The 21,215-nt window shown below is 39.1% G+C and overlaps 1 protein-coding gene across 7 annotated transcripts in view; it reads left to right on the forward strand.

The window, feature by feature from the left end:
- PHF21A (PHD finger protein 21A) overlaps nucleotides 1–21,215 on the forward strand; it is a 140,587-nt gene that overhangs the window by 95,681 nt on the left and 23,691 nt on the right. For 5 of the 7 annotated variants that reach the window (XM_075425691.1, XM_075425686.1, XM_075425689.1 and 2 more), the window contains exons 6-10: nucleotides 10,209–10,409; nucleotides 14,082–14,336; nucleotides 16,091–16,177; nucleotides 18,359–18,655; nucleotides 20,439–20,537. In XM_075425691.1, coding sequence (XP_075281806.1) covers nucleotides 10,209–10,409; nucleotides 14,082–14,336; nucleotides 16,091–16,177; nucleotides 18,359–18,655; nucleotides 20,439–20,537 — 939 coding nt within the window. The remainder of the gene's footprint in view (nucleotides 1–10,208; nucleotides 10,410–14,081; nucleotides 14,337–16,090; nucleotides 16,178–18,358; nucleotides 18,656–20,438; nucleotides 20,538–21,215) is intronic. The other 2 variants (XM_075425692.1, XM_075425690.1) reach the window with 1 other exon arrangement.

Here is a 21,215-nt window from a genome sequence, read left to right on the forward strand (position 1 = left end):
TTATCAAGCACAGCCAGTTGGTGCTGCTGGTATGAAAGCACAGGGGAGCTCTCATGTGGAAGGTTAATGGAGTGTAATTAGAAAGAAAAATGAACTGCTCAACCACTCTATCTCACTCTACCTGCACTGAGAGTGACAAGTGCTCTGATCTTTTATAAACCCTAGAGCAGAGGTTTAACAGTCTAAAATTATGACAGTATAACTGTCAAACAAGCAAGCACAGTGTGAAGAAGTAGTATCAACTTACGGATAGGAATGTTTACATTCCCTTATGTGGTCTCTGTTAGTACTTTTTTCGTGCTGGATATTGTCCATATTGATATGACGGGTCTCAAAATGCATTTTCCTGCGAGGTGTCCATCAGCCAGACAGATCTTTGTGTTCCATGAAGGCTTCTTTGTGTCTGCGCCTCACGTAACTCTTACCTTGCAGGATGAAGTGATGGCACCATCCTAAGGCATTTTGATACCAAGGAATTAAGCTTTCATAGAGAAGGGTTCTGGCAGGAGCAAGAACAGCTACTGGGGTTTACATTCCAGGAACTAACTGAAATCTAAGATTACGTACATAATTTGAGATTAGATGCTAGTGCTTGATCCTGTTAATTTAGGTACTGCGTACATCTGTTGAAAACTATCATGTTCTAAAAACGTTTTTTTGTCTTTCATCTAGCATGCAGATTTGTTTTTCTTTTAAAAGAATGCTGATAAGCTTTAGTTGTGAAACTGCATCTAGGAAGTAGAGGGAAGGCACCACATGTCAAATCCAAAAAGGACAAGGAGATTAACCAGTTTAACTTCCTGCATGTTAGGGGCCATTATATTCTGCCCCAGTACTCCTGTGTGACGTTTTCTGGCTTCAGGGAGACTAGGACAGTTCGGTTATCAGGGTACTAAGTTTTTGTCTTCCACGTCTTTGTGTTCCAGAAACAGGTGGTGGATAAGGCTGCCAGTTATTCTGAAGGCCCTTGCAATGTCAGTAGGTTGATTAGGGGAAATTTGCCCAGCTAATCCTAGCAGGCAGTCCACATCCTGCATTGCAGTGGAAGGGAAAAAAACAACATCCCAGCATGTCTGACCTGGGGAAATTTTTTCCCATTCCAAGTCTAAAATCAGTAAGAATCTAAACATGTGAAGAAGCCATACAATAAAAGACATCAAAGGAAGAAGATAAGCTTGCTTTGCTTAGCTTCTTTTCTCTAGTTGTGGCCAATATCTTGTGTTTCAGAGGAAGGTGAAAAAACAGCTTTGAGTATATCTGTGTTTTTGTGCCTCTGGACATGTTCATATTGTGAAGAGTAAGGCTGTCTTTATGCGGAGTTTCAGTGCTGGAGAAATGTGCTGGGAACAGTGCTGGCACTTGTGCTGTCCCTGATAAGGAATAAGAGTGAGAGGCTTCCCAGGTCCCCGATCCCTGTCCCCCTCACATGTACTATACAATCTGCTCCAAAACTTAGAGTAAGCATTTCCTTTATAAAACTGTATAACCTTGTGCTAAGGACTTCAAACCATGGTAGGCCATTACCTCTCATACTGGGCTGTTCAAGCATTTAACCATCTCTGCATCTTATTTCGAGGTTGAATTTGTCCACCTTCAGTTTGCAGCCGCAGAATCATCGTTTTACATTTCTCAGAGAAACTAAAAAGCCTCCCATCATCGGATTTCTTTTCCGTGTATAATATACTCGGTGAGAAGTCACGTCTCCACAAACTGGATATGCTGAGCCCCAGTAAGCCTCTTATTACACAGGCATTGTTTTTTGGGTTGTTGATTATGTCTGTGGTTTTCCTTTGAACTGTCTCCAGTGGCTCTGCATCCTTCCTGAGAAGGTGGCTCTCGATTCCTTTGGCAAAATGCCTGTTTGGGGTTTTTTTAAGAGAGGTAGAAGTTCACCACATCTTCAGTTGTTGAGTAGTTTTATAGCCTTCCTTAGTGATGCACTTTCTGCGCTGAGATAAATAAACATAAGGACAAAGTTCCCTCCCCATGCCATTCAAGTGGGGAGGCTAAGGAAGAACCTTTGCTTTGTTTTTCAGAGAGTCACTGTTGATTGATCCACAAACCTTGATACAATTGAAGACCAGCAGTTTGGGTCTTCTGCAGTGATTTAATTTCATGTCTTCTCTGTGAAGCAGGCATTTTTCTGTGTTTTGGCTGTGCTTGGTTAACTAAAGGGAATAGTACAGCAGGTATATTTAGCTGGACAGAATATCTGTATTTGATATACTGTTCAAGTGACTAGGAAGAAGAGAAAATCTCTCATTTGACTGAGGTGAAACTATGACATTTTGCGCTAATGACTCATTTTGCCTATGAAGTGGAGATCAACAGTGAATTACAACATGGTGTTGTTAGTGATGGGTTTTAATTGAATTGACGCTAAACAGCATTTGATTGACAATACAGGGAGGAAGCCTGTCTGCTGCTGTTATGTCATGTTTGTAAAGCAACTGTGGAAATGAAATATTAGAAGCTGTTAACATCAGAGTAATCAGCAGGTGATTGTACAATAGAGTTTGAGCATCCAGATCTTTCTGTTCACATTTGTATTCTGTGGTGAAATAAAAGTAGTCATCTTGCTTGATACTTCTGATCGTGCATGAAGTGCATGAGCATGAACTGTGTGTGTTTCCTTTCATGAGGAGGAGAGGAGGGGTGGTTCAGTTGTGAGAATAGCTGTAGGATGCACAAGAATCCTGGTGAAGCTGATTCATTTCTAGTCAAGGGACCGTGTTACAGTGCAGTCGTACGCTGTATAGTTACTTGATGACTGTCCTTTCCACTTCGGTTATTCAAAAATATGAGGAGTTACCAGATTAGGAAGTAGGCTTCTGTTTAGGTTGATCATTCCTAAAACATGAAATAAGTTTACTAATTCGGATTGCTCTACCATGCTTGCTTGATTCAGACAAATTCAGTTTAAAGGATGTCGCATTGTGAGGTAAATCAGACATAGAAGAGAAGCAACAGGACTTCCCTGGCAGAGGTGTTTAGCTTAGGCAACTGGCTACCGTGTATAGATGTGAATGGATTTCCCATGGGGGTGGTTGTTCCTGTGTGTTCTCCTGCATAGGAATAATAATCCACAGTATTTTTTTGTGCTGAGATTTTATATCCCAAGCTTCAGTCCATGACAGATTTTACAAGACCCTATTATACACTTCCGGAAAGCTAGGTTCAGTCAGAGATCATAGAAACATCCTTTACATTGAAGTACATAAGAACCCTGGTTTCATTTCTGCACAATCTAGGTGGCTTTTTTTATTTTTCCTAAGGAGATTTTTTTTCCCCCTGAAACAGACAAATGGGGGTAGAACAATACGGAGATGGGCAAGATAAAATTAAAATGAGCACCTTTTCCGTGGTAGTCAGCAGTTTAATTTTTTCATTTCTCCAGCCTTTTCATGTTGAGGTGATCCCTATGTCCTTTTACCAGTTTGTATTTGTACTCAGAAGTATTTCTAGGAAGCAGAAAAACCTAAACCAAAACAAACCTTGTCAAATCTTGTCAAATTAAAAAAAAAAAATTCATTCCATTCCTTCTTAATTACATTCAAAGTATTGCGCTTAACTCTTTTTCCTGTTCTGTTTTGCCTTGTTGTCATACACTTAATTCTCCATTCATTAATTGCTTCATTGTTTAATTATTGTAGCTGTTGTTGCAAGTTTCTTTCCATTAACCTAAGTACTGGGGTAAGAAGGTGGATACTACATTTATTTAATATATTAAGCTGCAGGGAAGCGTTGTTTGTGTGCTGCTCCTACTAGTTCAGTCTCTGTTCCCTACTTTGTGCAAGAGTAAAAATTGTAAAATGAGAAGAGAGTGATGCATAAGGCATTTCACGGTACAATATTCCGTTCCAAAAATTAATTGGTCTTGTGGTGCTGCAAATGGTAAAAGACATGGTGCTGAAAATAAAGCAATCAAGAAGCCACATAAAGCTGAATGGTACAACAGCTATTTTTCGTCATTTTCATTTACAATTCTAGCTACATTTTTTTAAAAAATTAAAAAATTGTAAGCATTATCCCCTGTTAAGAACGAAGGAATGAACATTATTTTCAGAACTTACATAATTCACTTCTGAATGATTTCTAGCAACTTCAGGTAGTGTTTCTCTATCATAAAGGAAAAAGTCCACGTTCCTTTTCAAAGTACGTGTGTTCATGTGTGAACTGTGTATTTGTTTCGGAATCACACCTGTAGTGATTATTTTAAATAGTCTTAAATATAATGAAGTGTAATAAGTTTACCAGCATTTTTAATGACAAAAATACTTTTCACATGCCAATGCTATGTAACAGTATTTATCTGACAAAATGTCAAAGTAGATTTTTATGGAATGAGGACTTATTTAAATTCTGTTTTGCATAAGGTACCCTATGTCGTATTCAGTAATTGTGTTCAAGATATTAAGACTGCAAAGCAAGCTTACGAATTTAGGGCATACCAAAATTAACTGTACTGTCTTGTTCCATCTCCCGTGCTCACGAGTGCCCTAAGTGTATTGCTCAGTTTATCCCATAGGACTATCACGGCAGAGGGAAGAGAAGCATGCAGTTCCCCTAACATGTCCTGCAACCCTTTTTAGACAGGCAGAAGTCGTCCTTGTATCTTCGGTAGCTTTTAGCCATGTTTTCTGTGGGCTGAATGGAGCATGTGCTCCATGGGACAGTTACTGGAGTGTTGGCAGTGCAGCTGTTGGCTGGGTATGGTTAAGATATCTGTATTTAATAAAAGCTTAAAAAAGATCCTATTTTTTTAAACTATAAAAAGAAATAGTGCACATTTCAGTAATCATGCCCAGTAGGGCATTCAAGTATGGGGTGAAGGTGGTCTCCCAGTCGCACTGCTACGTTCCTGTTCAGCACACAAGCACCCCTGCCCCGAGAGAATCTTTTCTGATTGAGAGAGACACGTGCCGGTTTCATCAACTTTAAGAAGTAGGAAATTGTACCACTCTTTTTTTCTTGAGTAAAATTCTTTCTAATTTAGTTGGTTTAGATCTGGGTATGAGTGAAGCACAGCGAGAAGTGCAAAATTCCATAAAAACACAAGATAACTACAGAAAGAGCTGAAAATATTTCTATAGTCCTTTGGTTATCCTTTCAATGAAATTTAATTCAAGTTGTTTTGTACAAGTTCTTTTTCCTCAGTGGTGTAGATTCTACATCATCAATTTCTACAATTGGATTTCACTATTTTAAATTACAGATACTATCGTAAAGCAGTAGATAAGTGTACAATTATTCTCCTTGCTTGTAATCTTTCCACTCCCAAATTCCACTCCCAAAATGCACCCTCTTTGCAGGTTAAAGACTAACCATGCCAGGGCTCCAAAATCTTTCAGTTTCTTCCTGCCATGCAAGTTTGGGTATCTTTCTGTTTTGTCGAAAAGCAGGGGTGTTTCACCTCTCTTTGGTTAGCGGCAGAGGATGGGACTGGCAAGGAGAGGGGAAGGAGGCTGGAAGAAAAGATTGCAGAGCAGTGAAATTCCCTCCATCCTGCCCACTCCCGCACTGGAGCTTACTTGAAATCAGTGCTTTCTCTTACCACTTCATTCGCAGCAGTTGGCAACTTTTACATCCCAGAGAACATTTCTTGGTCATTGAAGGGAGCAGGTAACGGAGGATCTGTAATAGCTGACTGCTTGGAATTGGTGGAGCAGGAAAGCAGGTCACTAGCAGGCAGTTGAGCAAGCCATGTCAGCTTTGTTTTTGTGATATAAAAGGTATGCATTGCAAGGCTGTTTAGTACTTTACTTTTCTCTCACATTTTTAGAAGATTCTGTATTTTAATTTGTATAGATTTCTGAAGTTTAAAAACAGACCCTTCTTTGGGTATGTATGCTTTTTCTGAATGTGTTTCCTGGATGAAGAAGAAAATGTGTCACCAAATATAACAAGGGATCTAGTATTTAAAAAATTGCCGTACTCAGAGAACTATTTTGTTATTGATTGATCAATTAAAATGGAAATAATACTTAGCAAATACTATTATACTTAAACCTTATTAAGCTTAAAGTTTGCTTCAAGGACTTACCTTATCTAATAGCAACATATTCATGATAGTTTTTCATATGAGCACAGAGAATACATCTTTTGGCACAGATATATGGCCAATAAGACGTAGAGGCAGATTTTCTGCTTAATCAAACCAGTATAATCTTCTAGTGCTGTGTTAGGATCTGGCTTGTGGCACAAATGAGAAAGTGGTATTGCTAAATGTCACAATATTGATTACAATTATTACCGTTAAGAAAGGGTCGCATAAGATGTCTAGGGCTCTGTGAACTCAGTGGTGTGAATGGTTCTTGATGAGATTAGTGATAAAGATGTCAAGACAGCAAGAGCTATGAGATGATGTAGTATGCTTACGATGCACTGTTCGACAAATGAATTTGGAAGTAGTCTGATAGTGACTGTTGCAGAGGGCTAGCAGTTACTTTTTGGGTAGAATACAGTTTGGAGGAAAGGATGTGATTATTCATTTCTTTCACATTCTGGATATAAAAAGAGGATTGGCATTCGGCTTTGAGGAAAATTCAGTAAACTTGAAAGACAAAAGCTTTTCACATGTTTGTAGTGTTGCAGGAAAATAAACTGTTTTACAAATATGGGGAGGGTTAGAGCTTTCTGACTTGCAGAAAACGATGATGTGTTTATAATGATGTGTTTAAGACTGAATCTCAATTTAAAATTTTGAATTTGTCAGTAAGAATTAAATATTCTTAAAGAAGAGTGGGAAGGAAAAATGGCAATGATTACATTTAAAGAAACAGGAATATTTCTTAAAAGTTCTGTGGTACTTTTAGATAACCTCAGTCTCTCTGGCACTCAATCCCTAAGGCATGTAGCTAGGACTTTACACCAGCCTTAGCAAATTTTAGTCATACAGATTGTACTTTCTGCAGCACAAACCACCTTCAAAATTGATTAAGAATAGTCAAATAACTCAAGAACAATTTTAAAATGCAATTTTAATGAAGTAGCAAGTCTGACAGTAGACAAGAGTTTGTTCCATGCTGCTCTTCTGTTTAATCCTCAACAAGACAAGACTGTGCTGCCATTGCTGCAGACAGACACGTGCCAGGGCCCTTGTGCAGCTGCAGAGCAGCCGTTCCAGCCGGACGCCGTGGAGGAGCCATACGGTGTCGGACCAGCGGCGTGCATGGAGACCGTGCAGGGGAGGACGCAGCAGAGGGTAGTGCTGAAAATGGGCGCAGATCCGCCCTTAGTTCCTGTGTAGGTGCAACCCTGAGAGTCTCGTCTGGTTTTGCTAATTTAGCTAAGTAACTTTGGAATATGTTGCTCAGAGTCTCCCTCTTGGTAACTGCTAACAAACAGATAATCCCAACAGTCTTACAGATAGTAAAGTGATTTTGGTAGTTTCAGTGTGGTGTTTTTCCTGACAGTTGGTAAAAGCAGCTTTATAAACTGCGTAAGCAATTGGCATGCACTGCAAACTTCAGTTTGACTCTCTGAATCTTAAAAGCATTAGATGTTTCTTCCAATTTAATATCTGCATAATGGATATGGATGGCAGGATATGCTGCTGCCAGGCAGCTCTCAGCAGCCTCTAACAGGCTAGTGTAGACTTCCAGAGCAACGGCATTTTTCTACTCACGTTATCCATCTTGTGCCAAATTTGCTGAGCCTTGTCTTTTGCACAAGGCACGAATAAAAATGGTGCTTCGGCCCTGTTTTTCCTCAGCTCTGCACACCGTGGTTCGGACCTGGGGGTGGAACAGGCAGCGTGTGAATGCGATGTGACTCACCTCGCTCCTGCTCCTCTGCTCCCATCCTCGCTGGCTCTCGCCCTGCCGTAGCAGTAGGACAGAGGAGTCCTCCAGCCTGCCTCTCCCTCTCCTCTCTCTTTATTTTTTTTTTAATCCTTTCATTAATGTTCCTTCCATTGTAAAGAGCAAGATGGAAACGAATTCTTGGGCCATTGCTGCTGATTTCCTCCAGTTAGGGAATCGGTAGAAGAGAACCATTATCACTGAATTTCATACGGGCCGCTGTGGAAGACACAAACTCCTGTCTTGTTCGTGCCGGGTACAGTAATGCTTAAGCCTCCTGTGCAGTGTATGTGCAGTCCCCTGTTTGGCAGGTATTCCATAGACATGTTGCATTGTTTCCTCTCCTACTTTTCTGCATTCTCCTCTCCTCTCCCCCGGGTTGCTCTCTGGAAATGTTTTTTCTGTTCTTGTATCTGCTTGCTGACACAGCACTTTGGTTTGCATGTTAATGTGGTTGATCTTCTCAGAAAGCAATTTTAAATGATTGTTCAGTTATTGCATATATGAATGAGCTGATAGACATAGGCCATTTAAAACTATGTAAAATATCTGAATTGGAAAAATGCCTTCTACACTCCTATTATTTTCTTCTTGTGGTAGAAGGGAACAATCAATTTACAGCTTTTAGGCGTTGACAGCTTTTAGCACTTTTCTGGATGCAGTGTAGAATAGTTCCTTCATGCTGCTGTCCGTTACCAACTCCCTGAATTTTCGGTGAGATTGGGCCTGTGTTTCTGTTGTCATCAGAGCTGAGCGTGCATGCCCAGCCTGGGCTGGCGTGTTTGTACAAGTCAGGCAGTCCTCCTTCTGTACACCTCTGAGCCGCTGAATTCAGTCTTTTGCAAAAAGATTAGTAATGTGAGCTCACACATTCCAACCTTATGAAACAGTGGTGGGCTTTTTTTGTTGATTGTGTGTTTTATTGGGCTTTCTAAAGTTCCAGTTCTCAAATCTGCCAGTTTAGGACCCTGCGCTTTTTGTTATCTTTTTCTGAGCCAGAGGTACACATGCAGTGTGTGAGGCACAGCACCGTTTTAAATCATCATAAGCAAGGTACTCGGAATCAGAAGTCTAAAGTATATCAACGAGAATGATGCAGAGAACAGATATTTTGTTAGCTCAGAATTTTGTAATCGTGCGTGAAAGAAATTTGAGGCGAAAAAATTGTTTCAATTTGTGAAAAATAGCTGGATTTTTTTTTCATTCCATCTCTGTTTTGTACTGTGTCTTAATACTAATGCTTCAAAACAAAAAAAAAACATTTGATATGGTCAGAATGTTTTTTCCCTTTTCCTTTACACGTAAGTGGAACTGCTTGGGGCAGGCTACTGTCAGCATCTGGCTCTAGTAGAGGTTTCCTGACCATTTCTGTTTCCACTAGAGCTTTCTCAGTTGAGCCCCTACCACATCTGTTGACTTCATTGTCCTCTTCCGAAGTCAACCTTGTCATATAACTGTTTTGGAGTATGCATATGCTCTTGATGAAGGGGGCTTAAGTATATATCTAAACCTTTTTAAAGCTGTCCTAATTGGGAGGTGGTTGGAGAGTAGGAAAAAATGCCTGGTTTCTATCATGCCTGCAAAAGGTAAAAAAGGTCCTGTGGTGTTTTCACCCTTGTCCACACTAAAGTATAATACGAACATAAATTGGGAGCCCTTGTTACCCATGTGGTGACGTGGTATCTTATCCTGCAGGTCACCTGGTCTGCTCTTAAATCTGCTGAGTTACTGTCAAAAGATACACAATAGATACCAGAAGAACCTTCTGTATTAAACAATTTCAAACTTTTGTGGAAGCTATAATGTAACAGGAAGCCTTTAAGTTGGGAGAAATAAGTATGTGCTGTTTCCTTCCCATGTGGGTGGCCCTATCTGATTTTCTTTCAGGTGCCACTAATACTGAGTAGAATGACCACACATCGGTGCCCTTCTTGTTCCCCACTTTGCACTCCAAACTGGCTGTCCCTCCACTCAGTTTCGATGCCTGGTACAAAATGGCATCCCCGTTGCCTTGAAGTCAGCCCTGAGGCTTCAATCTGAAGTCCTTTTTCAGCACTGTTTAGGGGTGGTGCATGATGAAGGAGTCAGAAGCTTAGGAATCTGAATGCTAACAGGTCTCAAGTGTGTTGCAGTGGTTTGCGGATAGGCTGGATTTTGGTAGGTGGGTTTCTGCAAGGGCAGCAAGGTCACTCTGCTGGGAAGCAGTGCTCCTCTGTGGCCTGTTTTGACACTGTGCCTATTAGATAACACCAATATTTAAAATTCCAAGAAGAGAAATCCCACTAAGCTTCCAAGCTGTTCTTTGTTTACATTAAACAAATGTAACTTCAGGTGTTACTGTCTTCGCTAATATGTGCAGCTAAATAACTATCATCCTTTTTGTTTATGTTTTTGTTTATCTGGCAGAAAAGAGTGGTGGAACAGCTTCGAAAGAATTTGATAGTGAAGCAGGAACAGCCAGACAGTAAGTTTCAAATACAGCCATTGGCACAGTCAGAAAACAAACTACAGACACCACAGCCGCAACCACTACAACAGCTACAGCAACATCACCATCAACAGCAGCAGCAGTCTACTGCACCCTCTCCAAATGTGATTGGATCACAGGTAAAAAGCTCTGCAATAATTCTTTTCCTTGCTAAAGGTGAAATTACAAAAAAAAAAAAAAGGTGTAAATTGCAGACTTTCACTTATGTCCGTTAGTGTACCAATATGAATTTCTCCTTGTATGCATGTGAAGATATGGGTCTTGTGGGTTTTTTTGGCAATAACCTCCTATCTGAGTCAAAAAGCAATGTAGTATTTAAAAGTCGAACCATAACCTCACAGAAAAGAAGGTTGGCAGTATCACCTTTCTTAAAAATAAATGAAAACTTAGCAAATGAACCTGTATTTTCCATAGGTGCATGAATGATTGTCTATCCGTACTCGGTAGGTCTCAACAAACAGTAAAGACTTCACACACACTGTGTGAGGTGTATGATGAAAATACTTTATTTTTAAGACTAACAGAGTGCCCACTGTATCTGTGAACAAAATCTAAGAAAACAATTCCCTCTTCTTTCTGCTTGTTTTTTTTTAAGCAGATGTAACTCATATCAAACAATACTTACCTGAGTTTGCAAGGATTGATCTATAAGTGTACAATGTTAATTGCAAAGTTCGAGTTTTAGAAAGTAGTGTCTTTGTTGAGAAGGTACACTGAATTTCAGTACAGTGTAGGAGTAGAGACATAATCTCAGAACTCACCAGAGAAAGTGATCTGCTTCTCCTGAGAGGGGAATTCCAAGTTTCTCCTGTTCAAATATTTAGAATCTCAGAAGTATGCTAATAAGACAGCTAGAAAGTGCAAGGAGGTGTTTTGTAAGAAGTGTAGGTGTGTTCTTTTTTCCTGTTGATGCAGTCTCAGCAGCTCATGTTTACCTGGATAGGGAGATGCCAAGAATCACCCGTGAAGTTTAGTTTATACACATTGCGGTGAGTCACAACCATAGCTTTGACTGATTGTGATTCTTGTCTTCCCTTTTCCTGGAAGTAGAGGAGAGAGAAATGGTTGGGCTGTTAGTTCTCTCATTAATCCAGCAAGTTGTTTTGGATGCACTCTAAAAATGTATTTGTGAGGCTTAGGTAATTGAATTTTTGAGAAAAGACTATTGAGGAAATTAAGCAAACTTGACTAAAGAAACATTTCTGAGCAGCAACATCAATATCAAAGCTAAAACAGAACGAAGGAGTAAATATTACTGTGTCCTAAAATATTTATAGGCAAACAACGGATCACTCTTTACTGTATCACTGATCTCTGTTTTTCAGTCAGGAAACATGACTGCAAAAGCAGTTTAATTGATTTCTCCATACTCCATGCTTTGCATTCATGCATTAACTTCCAGGTCATCTCCTGGGTTGTAAAAACTGAGGTTTTGTTCAAAGTTAAAGAGCCCTCTAGTGAAACAGTCAAAAAACTGCTGCACCCTTCTGACTATCATTGATGCAGTTGTACTTGGAAAGTAATTCCAAACTGAAGGGCAGGTTGTCCTCTCAGTTGAATAAATAACCCAGCTTTTATCGTTAACACTTTTCTGTTTTTGTTTGTGTGATTTTGAAGTAACCTCACTTGCTTCTGTACACAGTTTGCATCTAAAGTTGGGCCTCTGTCCTGTGGCTCCTCAGTCTCTTTCATGAAAAAGAAGTCAAATATTTTGTCTCTCTAGGAAGTTTTTTAATGCCTACTTTTGTAACATAATACATCTTTCAAGGCTGTGTCAGTAAAGAGAAAGCTTTCAATGGTTGTTTTTGGAGTAATTCAATTAGGAATCAAGGTATATATGCTGCCTTAATAGTGACATTTCAATATGCTTAATATAGTCCAGTAAGAAGGGCTTTTTAAATTTTCTTAAAGCACCAAGTCTGCTAAAAGGATGAATTATTGCAATGTTATTATGTGAAATAATGCAGACTTACTATGAATGCCACTTTGGTATGAATTCATGCATTGAAAACTTTTTAGAATACTAAGGTAATTAATGCTCAGCAAAGTAACAGGGATATTCAAGCTCTGTGATCTGCTGACTGAAACTATACTTCTAGTACTTACAGACTTACTAGAACTCCTTGAAAGAGTCACAGTCTTGTATTACATGATTTATTACACTTTTGTTTAAAGTGTTTGTGGGTGAATGTAGTGCTTGTGAGAATGATACCATGTTACATCTCATTGGAAAAGCTTGAATAATGTTACTGCATTAGGGGAATGGAGCCTCTTGCTTTGGAGAAGGTGCAGCAGAGGTCGATAAGAAGCTCTTGAATCTCAGATAAAAAGTTAAGGGAATGGTTCATGTTGCAACAAGGAAAAGTTATTTATGTCTGGATTTGTGTAAATGTGTAAAACTGAAGCATGAATTATCCTTTGATTTTGCATTATACAGTGTTTCAATTTTTTTCACACTTGTGCATAATTAACAGGGGATATAGTTTAAGCATTATGAGATTAGAGATGTGAAGGTAAACTGTGTTTTTGTTTAAGGAAATAATACTGGTGAAAATACTGAAGAATCCAACTGGAAATATATTTACATTATTTTATTAGAAAGAAGAGAAAGGTCTTGTGTGATTAAATTCAAGCATGCATGTTCAGAACATGAAAAAGACTGCCTGATCCCTGGTTCTCCATTATTTACTGTTGTACGTCAGAAGGGAATGGTGGCTATTCCGTACTAAGAGCATTTGATCATGCCAGTAACTGTGTTGAAGATGCAGTGCCATTGGTACAATGGATTTTTTACACCAAAGAGAAAAGAAACAAGTTCACTTGCCGTTCTGTTGAGTGTCATTTGTCATGAGTTTTCTGTGCACATTGTGTTCTGGTTTTATACGGAGAGTCTCTTGCCTTGTTGATTTTTGAATGAGATTGGTAATTGTCCATTTCCCTTAACATCTTAGAAGACAGTATGTTTTAAAACAAAGCTATGAAATTATAGTTGTTTTGACTTTGGAATTTGTGGCTATAGTGTACTCAAGCATTTCAGATAGATGCTGGCATTAAATGATTCAAAATCACTCTCTTTAAAACAGGCTGAGAGCAATCATGGCATCATATGCGTGTTCAAAAACCAGCCCATTCCACAGAAGTTAAACTTAATTGCCTGCAGCTGGACAGACTAACAGCCAGCTCTTACAACTTCAGGATAGCCCTACTGATACTCTTAGGAAAGAAAGTTAAGGGTTAAATAACTGTATGTATGGCTAAAACTGAAATTTGGGGATATCCAAAATCGAAATACATTTTTGTTCTTAAAGAAACCAATTTATGAATGTTTTTTTCATCTTCCTCTGATTGTGAGGATCTCTGTAAATAACATTTCCATTTGAAAATTTGAGTTTTAATTGATGAGAAGCTACTTTACTGGTGTGTTTCACAAACCTCCAGCTTATGGCTTTGATATTGACAGTACATGTTTGGAAATAATATGAAACTAAAAGATCCAAAAATGCATATGCCAGTACTAATACTTGATTGTCATTTTCTTGGGAATTTGTTTTGAATCAATCTGTAATGCTGCAGATGATTAAAATAGACCCAACAGGTGCCTCAAATGAGAATCCTTTCTAGCTATCCAGTTTTCAGAGGTGTTTGATAATGTGCTTGTCTGAACAGTAGGCAGATAAACTCAGTGCTGCCTTTTCTTCCTCTTACTGTCTATTGTTTCTGACTAACCAACCCACGTCCTGTCTGATATGAAGTGTCTCTGTCTCTTACAGTGTATTTTCTGTTTCCCTTAGAAAACTGTAACTACAGCTTCTATGATCACCACTAAGACACTACCTCTCGTCTTGAAAGCAGCAACTGCGACCATGCCTGCCTCTGTTGTGGGTCAGAGACCTACCATTGCCATGGTTACTGCTATCAACAACAATCAGAAAGCAGTCCTCAGCACTGATGCGCAGAATGCACCAGTCAACCTCCAGACAACAAATAAGGTCACTGGGCCAGGAGCTGAGGCAGTCCAAATAATGGCAAAAAACACAGTAACTTTGGTAAGCGTTTCATGTGTTTGCCCTGCAGATATGCGTGGGTTTGGTTTACAAGAGGGCTATTGGAAGAAAAAAAAACGGTGAAGTTTTTGCACAGGGACATGTCATGAGTCTTCACTAGATGACATTGTTAAAATGATAGCCTAAGAGAAAACCATTTTCTGTCTACATGGGTTGTTATTACTGTTTTGCTTTATAGAATTAAATCAGTGCTGTCATCACCTCTGTGTAGTAATTCCCCTGTTAGTAGTTGTTAGTCACAGGGAAGCAACGATTGTTCGCTCCTACCTAATCTATGTGGCTGTGTTCTGCAGAATTCCTACTCTTTTACTTGGTAAGGCAGATGTCAGACTTTCTTCATTTGATCTTCATTTGATTTTTTTGAGTCAATCTCTCTTGTTCCCTTTGCATGATAAAGTCTCTGGTGTTAGACACATCACTTAACTCTGCCCACTACCATGTCTTCACTCACCACTTTCTCAAACACGTATACAGATCCTGTTTCTATAAGCATATATTTTGGAAAGTGCTTTGATTACATCACACAGTCTTTTCCAGAATAGTTAGCCATCTAGAAATAAAAAACACAGTGTTTTAGGATTGGGTTGTATAGGCTTCCTGGTCTGGAAACCAGGCATTTTATATCATCGTGACAGGGAAATTCTACTTCTGGAGTAAAGGCTAAGGCTTCACTAAACATAAATCAATTTTATCTTTATCCAAAAATACAGTTTAATAATGCAAATGGAAGTAATTTTGCTTCCTAGTGAGGCATATGTTTGCGGTCAGAATAGAGAAGACTGTATGAGTGGAGCTTTTTCTACTGTTCTCTTTTCCTGTGTCATCCCTTGCACCACTCTCATTTGTCCTTTATGTCTATGCTTCATTTCTTTGCTGAATAACTCACTTAAGTTTCGGGAGGTGATTCTGAGTTAATAATTGTCCATGATTTCTATTTATGTAGCAAATTTAATCAAAAATCTCAGAATATTTTCCCAAGCATTAATTAATCAGTACAAGACCTTTTTGAAGTAAATTGCAGTCTCATGTGGGTGGACGGAGGTGCAGAAGGGTGGAAACTAGAGTGGACATTAATTTCAGAGAATCTCACCGGGTACTCAACTTAGGGTAGCTAGTAGTGCTGTTCAGAGGTTAATCACATGGCAACTCCATCCAACTGATTTCAGTTAGACAGGGAAGTACTTAGGATGCCTTAATATCAGGTCTTAATTGTTTCAAATGAATAGCCTACTTTTGAAAATTTCAAGTTGTGTATTTAGAGCCCCTCATAGTGTCTGCTGAAAGAGTTGTAGCTTCCAGATCTTTTCTGCTTGCCTGAGATGCTCTTTCATTCTTCTGTGTGCCATTCAGTATGAAAGGACAATGGTTCATGTAGCTGGACGTCAAAGTCTGTTATTATTTTCTGTCTGCTGTAAAGCCATTTTTTAACTATTAAAACAAATGGGAGTTTTCGTTATCTTCAAATGAAATGGTTTTAGATTGCAGAGCACAGTAGTTAGTACAGTTGAACCAAAAGGAAAGGTACCTTCAATTTATGAAGCACGGTGTGTAGGAACTGGAAAGTAGGATTAGCTCTGTCTTTAATACATTTCTAATGAGGAACCTGTTACTGTGAAAAATTATTTACAGAGTAGAAAACCGGAGACATCAGGTCTGCAAATACATTCAGGATGTTGATTCTGGTGAATACCTTCAAAGCTATTTTCCTCTTGCTGAACTCTGTTGTTTTCTTATAGCAGGTTCAGGCTACGCCTCAGCCCATAAAAGTGCCGCAGTTCATCCCTCCTCCCAGACTTACTCCTCGTCCAAATTTTCTTCCACAGGTGAGCATACAGAAGACAAGCAATAAAAGAAGGAACTTAATTGTAGCACAGATAGGAGATACTTTCTATGAACATAATTTTTGTCAGTCTTTATTAGTGACGTGGTGGAGGAGACAATTCATTATCAACAGCTTTGCAGATGATGCCGTATTTGGGGGTGCACTCAATACTCTTGAGGGAAGTGCTGACATTCAGGGGTTTCTAGACAGAGGCCAACAGGAATCTTCTTGAGCTTCAGCACAGAAAAAAGCAAAGTCTTGCACCTGGAATGGACTAACCCCCTGCATAGGCACAGGCCGGGGACTAGCTGGCTGGGGAGCAGCATGGCTTAAAAGGTTTTGGTTGACAGTAGCTAAACTAGCGGTGTGCCCAGGCAGCAAAGAAGCCTAGCAGCATATTGAACTATACCAACAGGACCACAGCCAGTAGATTAAGGAAAGAGATTATCCACCTTTCCTCAGCAATCATAAAAGTGGATCTGATAGAAAGCATGCAGTTTCAGAGCCCTGGCTGATAAATTTGAGTGAATCCAGGGCAGGAAAGCCACTAAGATAGCTGGGGGGCGGGAATATATGACCTGCGAGGAGAGGCTGAGGGGTCTGAGCTTGTTCAGTTTGGAGAAGAGGTTTTGGGGGCACTCTAACAGCAGCCTTATTTCCAGTATCAACAAGGAAATTAACAAGAAGATGGAGACATAGGTGCTTGGCAGGAAGATTATGGACAGTGATCATAAATTGGAACAGGGAAGGTTTAGACTGCATATAGGAGGATAATTAGGAGTGGAAGAGGCTTCCCAGAGATGTTGTGGAAGCTCCATCCTTGGAGTTTTACAAGACCTAGCTGGACAAATCCCTGAGCAGCCCCGTCTACATTTAGTGTTGGCCCTGCTCTGAGCAGGAGGCAAAGTTGGAGACCTCCTGAGCTCCCTCCCAAACTGCATGAGTCTGTGATTATGAAATTCGAATATGATGATCATATACGATCATATTTGCATTGAATGAGATGAACCCACAGAGCAGGTGTCAGCAAAACCAAAGCATCACCTGAGGACTTAAATTGCTCTAAATGTGGTTTGCATGAGCAAAAAAGGAAAAACGAGATGTGTCTAGATTGTTCCTAAGTATTTCTGTATTGCAACAGAAAGTGACCTCTGTTTGCAGCCAAGCTTTTTTTCATGGTGTGGGAAAAACACAGGTTACTTCTTTGTTTAAAAAAAACCTCTTTGAAGAACTATTTCATTTGTAAGAAATACGTGGTACTGTGAATAAAATTCTAAAGCTTTTACAAAAGAAAAAATGAAAGTATAGGCTGGTATCTGATTACGATTTGGGGATCGTGAGATCTGTTGGAATGTGACCTAGTTTTACATGATAAAATGCATTATGGAGTATTAAAGGTGGATAGGACAATAGGAATCAAATAAGGAAAAATACTTTATTTTCGGAGTAATGCATTCTACTTCTGTACTTGAATGATGTGATAAGTACAAACTTTACAATGGGCAAGAAATAAGCAAGTATTGGTGGTGGAGTGTTGGAAGATTCTTATGGCTCTCTTCTGTCGTGTGAAAGAAGAAAAGAATAATGACTGCATTTACCTGTAGCCTTTAGCACTTTCAATGAGGGATTAATGTATAATCTGGACAATTTTTTTGCTTAGCGAGATTGGTTGTGCAGGTGTCTAAATAATATACAAAGTTAACAAAGGTAACAGGGATTTACTGGAAAATTTAAGTATTTCTTTCAGGGGACAATCAACTGTTCATGATTTCTTGGAGGCTCAGTATAAAGCCCCGAGACACACTTTTAACATGAGAGCCTCAACTGTGCCTGTAAATATCACATGAATTTTTTGGCCTGCAAAACCAGTATGTTGATTTAGATACAGATAAGGCAGTTGGCAGAAAGCATGCAATATAGGTGTCTGTGCATCCAAATACCATTTCAGGGACAGTGACTGCATATGTAGATGTTGTGGATAGGTTTTATGCAAGTAGGTATGAAAATGTGTCTTTTCCTTCTCAGAGCATACTTACGACACTATGCTAAAAATTGCATTCTATAAACAATCAAGCAACCTTCTGCAGACATACAGGCTGAATTCAAAGACAGTAAAAAAGTTAATCTGAAATACTGATATACGAATTTATCTCTTTTTTTCTCTTCTCTTTTTTTTTTGTAGGTTCGACCTAAACCAGTTGCCCAAAATAACATTCCTATAGCCCCAGCACCTCCTCCAATGCTCGCAGCTCCTCAGCTTATTCAGAGACCTGTGATGTTGACAACAAAGTTCACACCCACCTCTTTACCCAACTCTCAGAACTCCATACATCCGGTTCGTGTAGTTAATGGGCAGACAGCAACCATAGCCAAAACCTTCCCTATGGCACAGCTCACCAGCATCGTGATAGCAGCACCAGGTACCAGGCTCGCTGGACCTCAGACTGTACAGATCAGCAAACCAAACATTGAAAAACAGGTACGGATGAGGAAGTGTCTACTAATGCAGCATGATGGGTTTATTGCTTTACTGTGCCAGTTTGGAGAGGATGACAACCATGGAGAAATACTCACTTGGGTACTGGAGATACTCATGTTCCAACAACAGTGCAAATTATGGAATGACTTGCAGCTCTTGGGGTAGGAGTTGCTGTTTTCTTTAATGTGGGCCATTGGAATTTTTACTCACGCTTCAGTGTTTTTATGCTCCCCCTACTGTCTTAACTTCAGTAGTTTATAAGCAAGCTACATTGCGGGCTGTATTGGTATCTTGGAGACCAAGTACAAACTGAAATCCGTGTTCGTATCAAGCCTTTAAGAAACACTGGAAAAATATTTTCTGTGTTTCTGTGGATGGCTACATGAAAGGCAAAAATTGTTTTTTAAATTAAATCATGAGGGTATTTAATACGGTGAATGTAGCCGTTTCTTCCTTGATCTTGCAGTCTTATGATTGGAGGCAAAATAGTCTCACTCAGCTTCTGAAGAGTGATAGCTCCCTGTGACTAAATTGGATTGATTGAGTGGAAGGGAAACTCTCAGAAACAGAGAATCCTACATGTTCAGTTCTAAAGTCTCTCTCCAGAAAAGACTTTTATAAAATAAAGCATGACTTTAGTCTGTGTGGATTGCAACTGACAGTCCTTGCCATTCAGTTCAAGTAAAGCAATCTTCTGTTTCATTTTTAACTATTTTGTATATTATATGCTAGTAATTGTATACTATTGTATACTATATAATATATTATCTATAACATAGAATATTTATGTAATTTGTATAAATAATAGTAGTATATATTTCACTTCTAACTCTTTCATAGACTAATGTACCTGGAAGTTACCTTCTGCTTTTGAAGTCACTTGTGGAGACTGTGAAAATCATGTGCATGAATGATATGCTCATGCTCAGTTCTACTTATGAATTCTTATGAACATGTTCTTGCATACCTGAAGGCTGTCCCACAAGTTACTCAGGAACGCGTGCCCTTTTTGTACGATGTGAAGTTGTACTTCTGCAATACTATACTTTTGATGCCTGTTCCTTATGTCAGCAATATTTGTTTGCTCTTTGAATAATTACTGGCAATTCAACTGTTGAAAAACATACAGAAGAATGGTGGTGGTTTAATAATACATGAATTTTTCTGTGTATTTTCTCCATATCATAAAGGGGAAAAGTTTGTCTCTCTGTAGCATACCTCACTCAGTTTGTAGCCTCAACAGCTATGCCATGGGCTGAGGATTGTCATGCAGGGTTTCTGATACTATTGCAGGAGATTATGACTTCAGAAAACAAAAAAGCTTCAGAAACATCTGAGATCATAGGAGTCAGAGACACAGCTTTTGAGGCATTCATAATTTTATGAAATATGAAGACTAAAGAGTGAGAAGTACAAAAAAGACGTGCCATGCAGAGTGGTTTCTACCTGGAAGTCTTCCATGCGATGCTTTTTCTTAAAGTGTCTGCTACTTTTCCCATATTGTACAGTGATTTCTGTAATGGGCTAAATGCTTAAGATGACTTTTATGGCTTGACTGGCTGTGTGGGTTAATGGAATGGTGGGAAGGCTGTTTCATCCTTTGTTAAACAGATTATTTAACATTCCTCTCACGTCAGATTCCTCAATTAAGTCTTTGTTAGTATACTGCCAGCTTTAAACTGTTTTTCTCCTGTATCTGTGAAAGTATTTGTTTTGCTTTATTAGTCAAAGTAAAAAAAAGTAATTCGTATCACTGAATGAGAGAAACACTGTTTCTTTTCAGACTATTAAACCACATGTGGAAGCAGAAGAGAAGCAAACAGAAAGTCGTACAGTTACTCCACCTGCTGCACCGAAGCCAAAACGAGAAGAAAATCCACAGGTATCAGAACACACCCAGAGCTTTCTTTTAAGAAAAAAAGGGAACACTCTGTCCTTCAGAAAACATTTTCCCTCCTTTGTTACCTCAAGACTCCCTAACTTCAACATTCCATACATTCCTGTTGGACAGCAGTAGTTGAGAAGGCTACAGAATAAGAAATCTAAAGAGATATAATGCATTGCATTTTCAGTCCTGTAATGCATTTGACTTCTGAGTTTTTTGTAGGTTAGAAGATCGGAATTTCCCTCTGATACTTCCTTCAACCAGGAGGCTTAGATTACAGTGTTGATTTCCATTCCTTTGAGGTTTTAGACTTCTGGAGTTATTTTTACTACTGGAGAAATGTCTTTATTTTGCTTTATAAAGTATTTCTGCTCTGGTGAGCAGGATGGAAAGTGTCATGTATGTTCACATTCTGCCCGGGTTTTATTCCAGTTTAGGTCCAGTTGGGTTTTGGGGGGAAGAAGTGGCCAAAATGGCTTTCTTTAAGCCTTTCTGCCACACCGAGCTTAAGAACTGTTTACAGCTAAATGCTCTACTACATTTGTTTTTGTAGATCGATTAAAACTGACTACTGTGTGAGCATTAACTGTTGTCAGTACAAATTCTGACTTTTACATGTCTCTGCACTTCCTGTATTAAAATCAGAATCCTTTAAGAAAGCCTTTAAGAATTCCT

The sequence above is a fragment of the Opisthocomus hoazin genome, chromosome 7 (assembly GCF_030867145.1).
Source record: "Opisthocomus hoazin isolate bOpiHoa1 chromosome 7, bOpiHoa1.hap1, whole genome shotgun sequence".
Lineage (NCBI taxonomy): Eukaryota > Metazoa > Chordata > Aves > Opisthocomiformes > Opisthocomidae > Opisthocomus > Opisthocomus hoazin.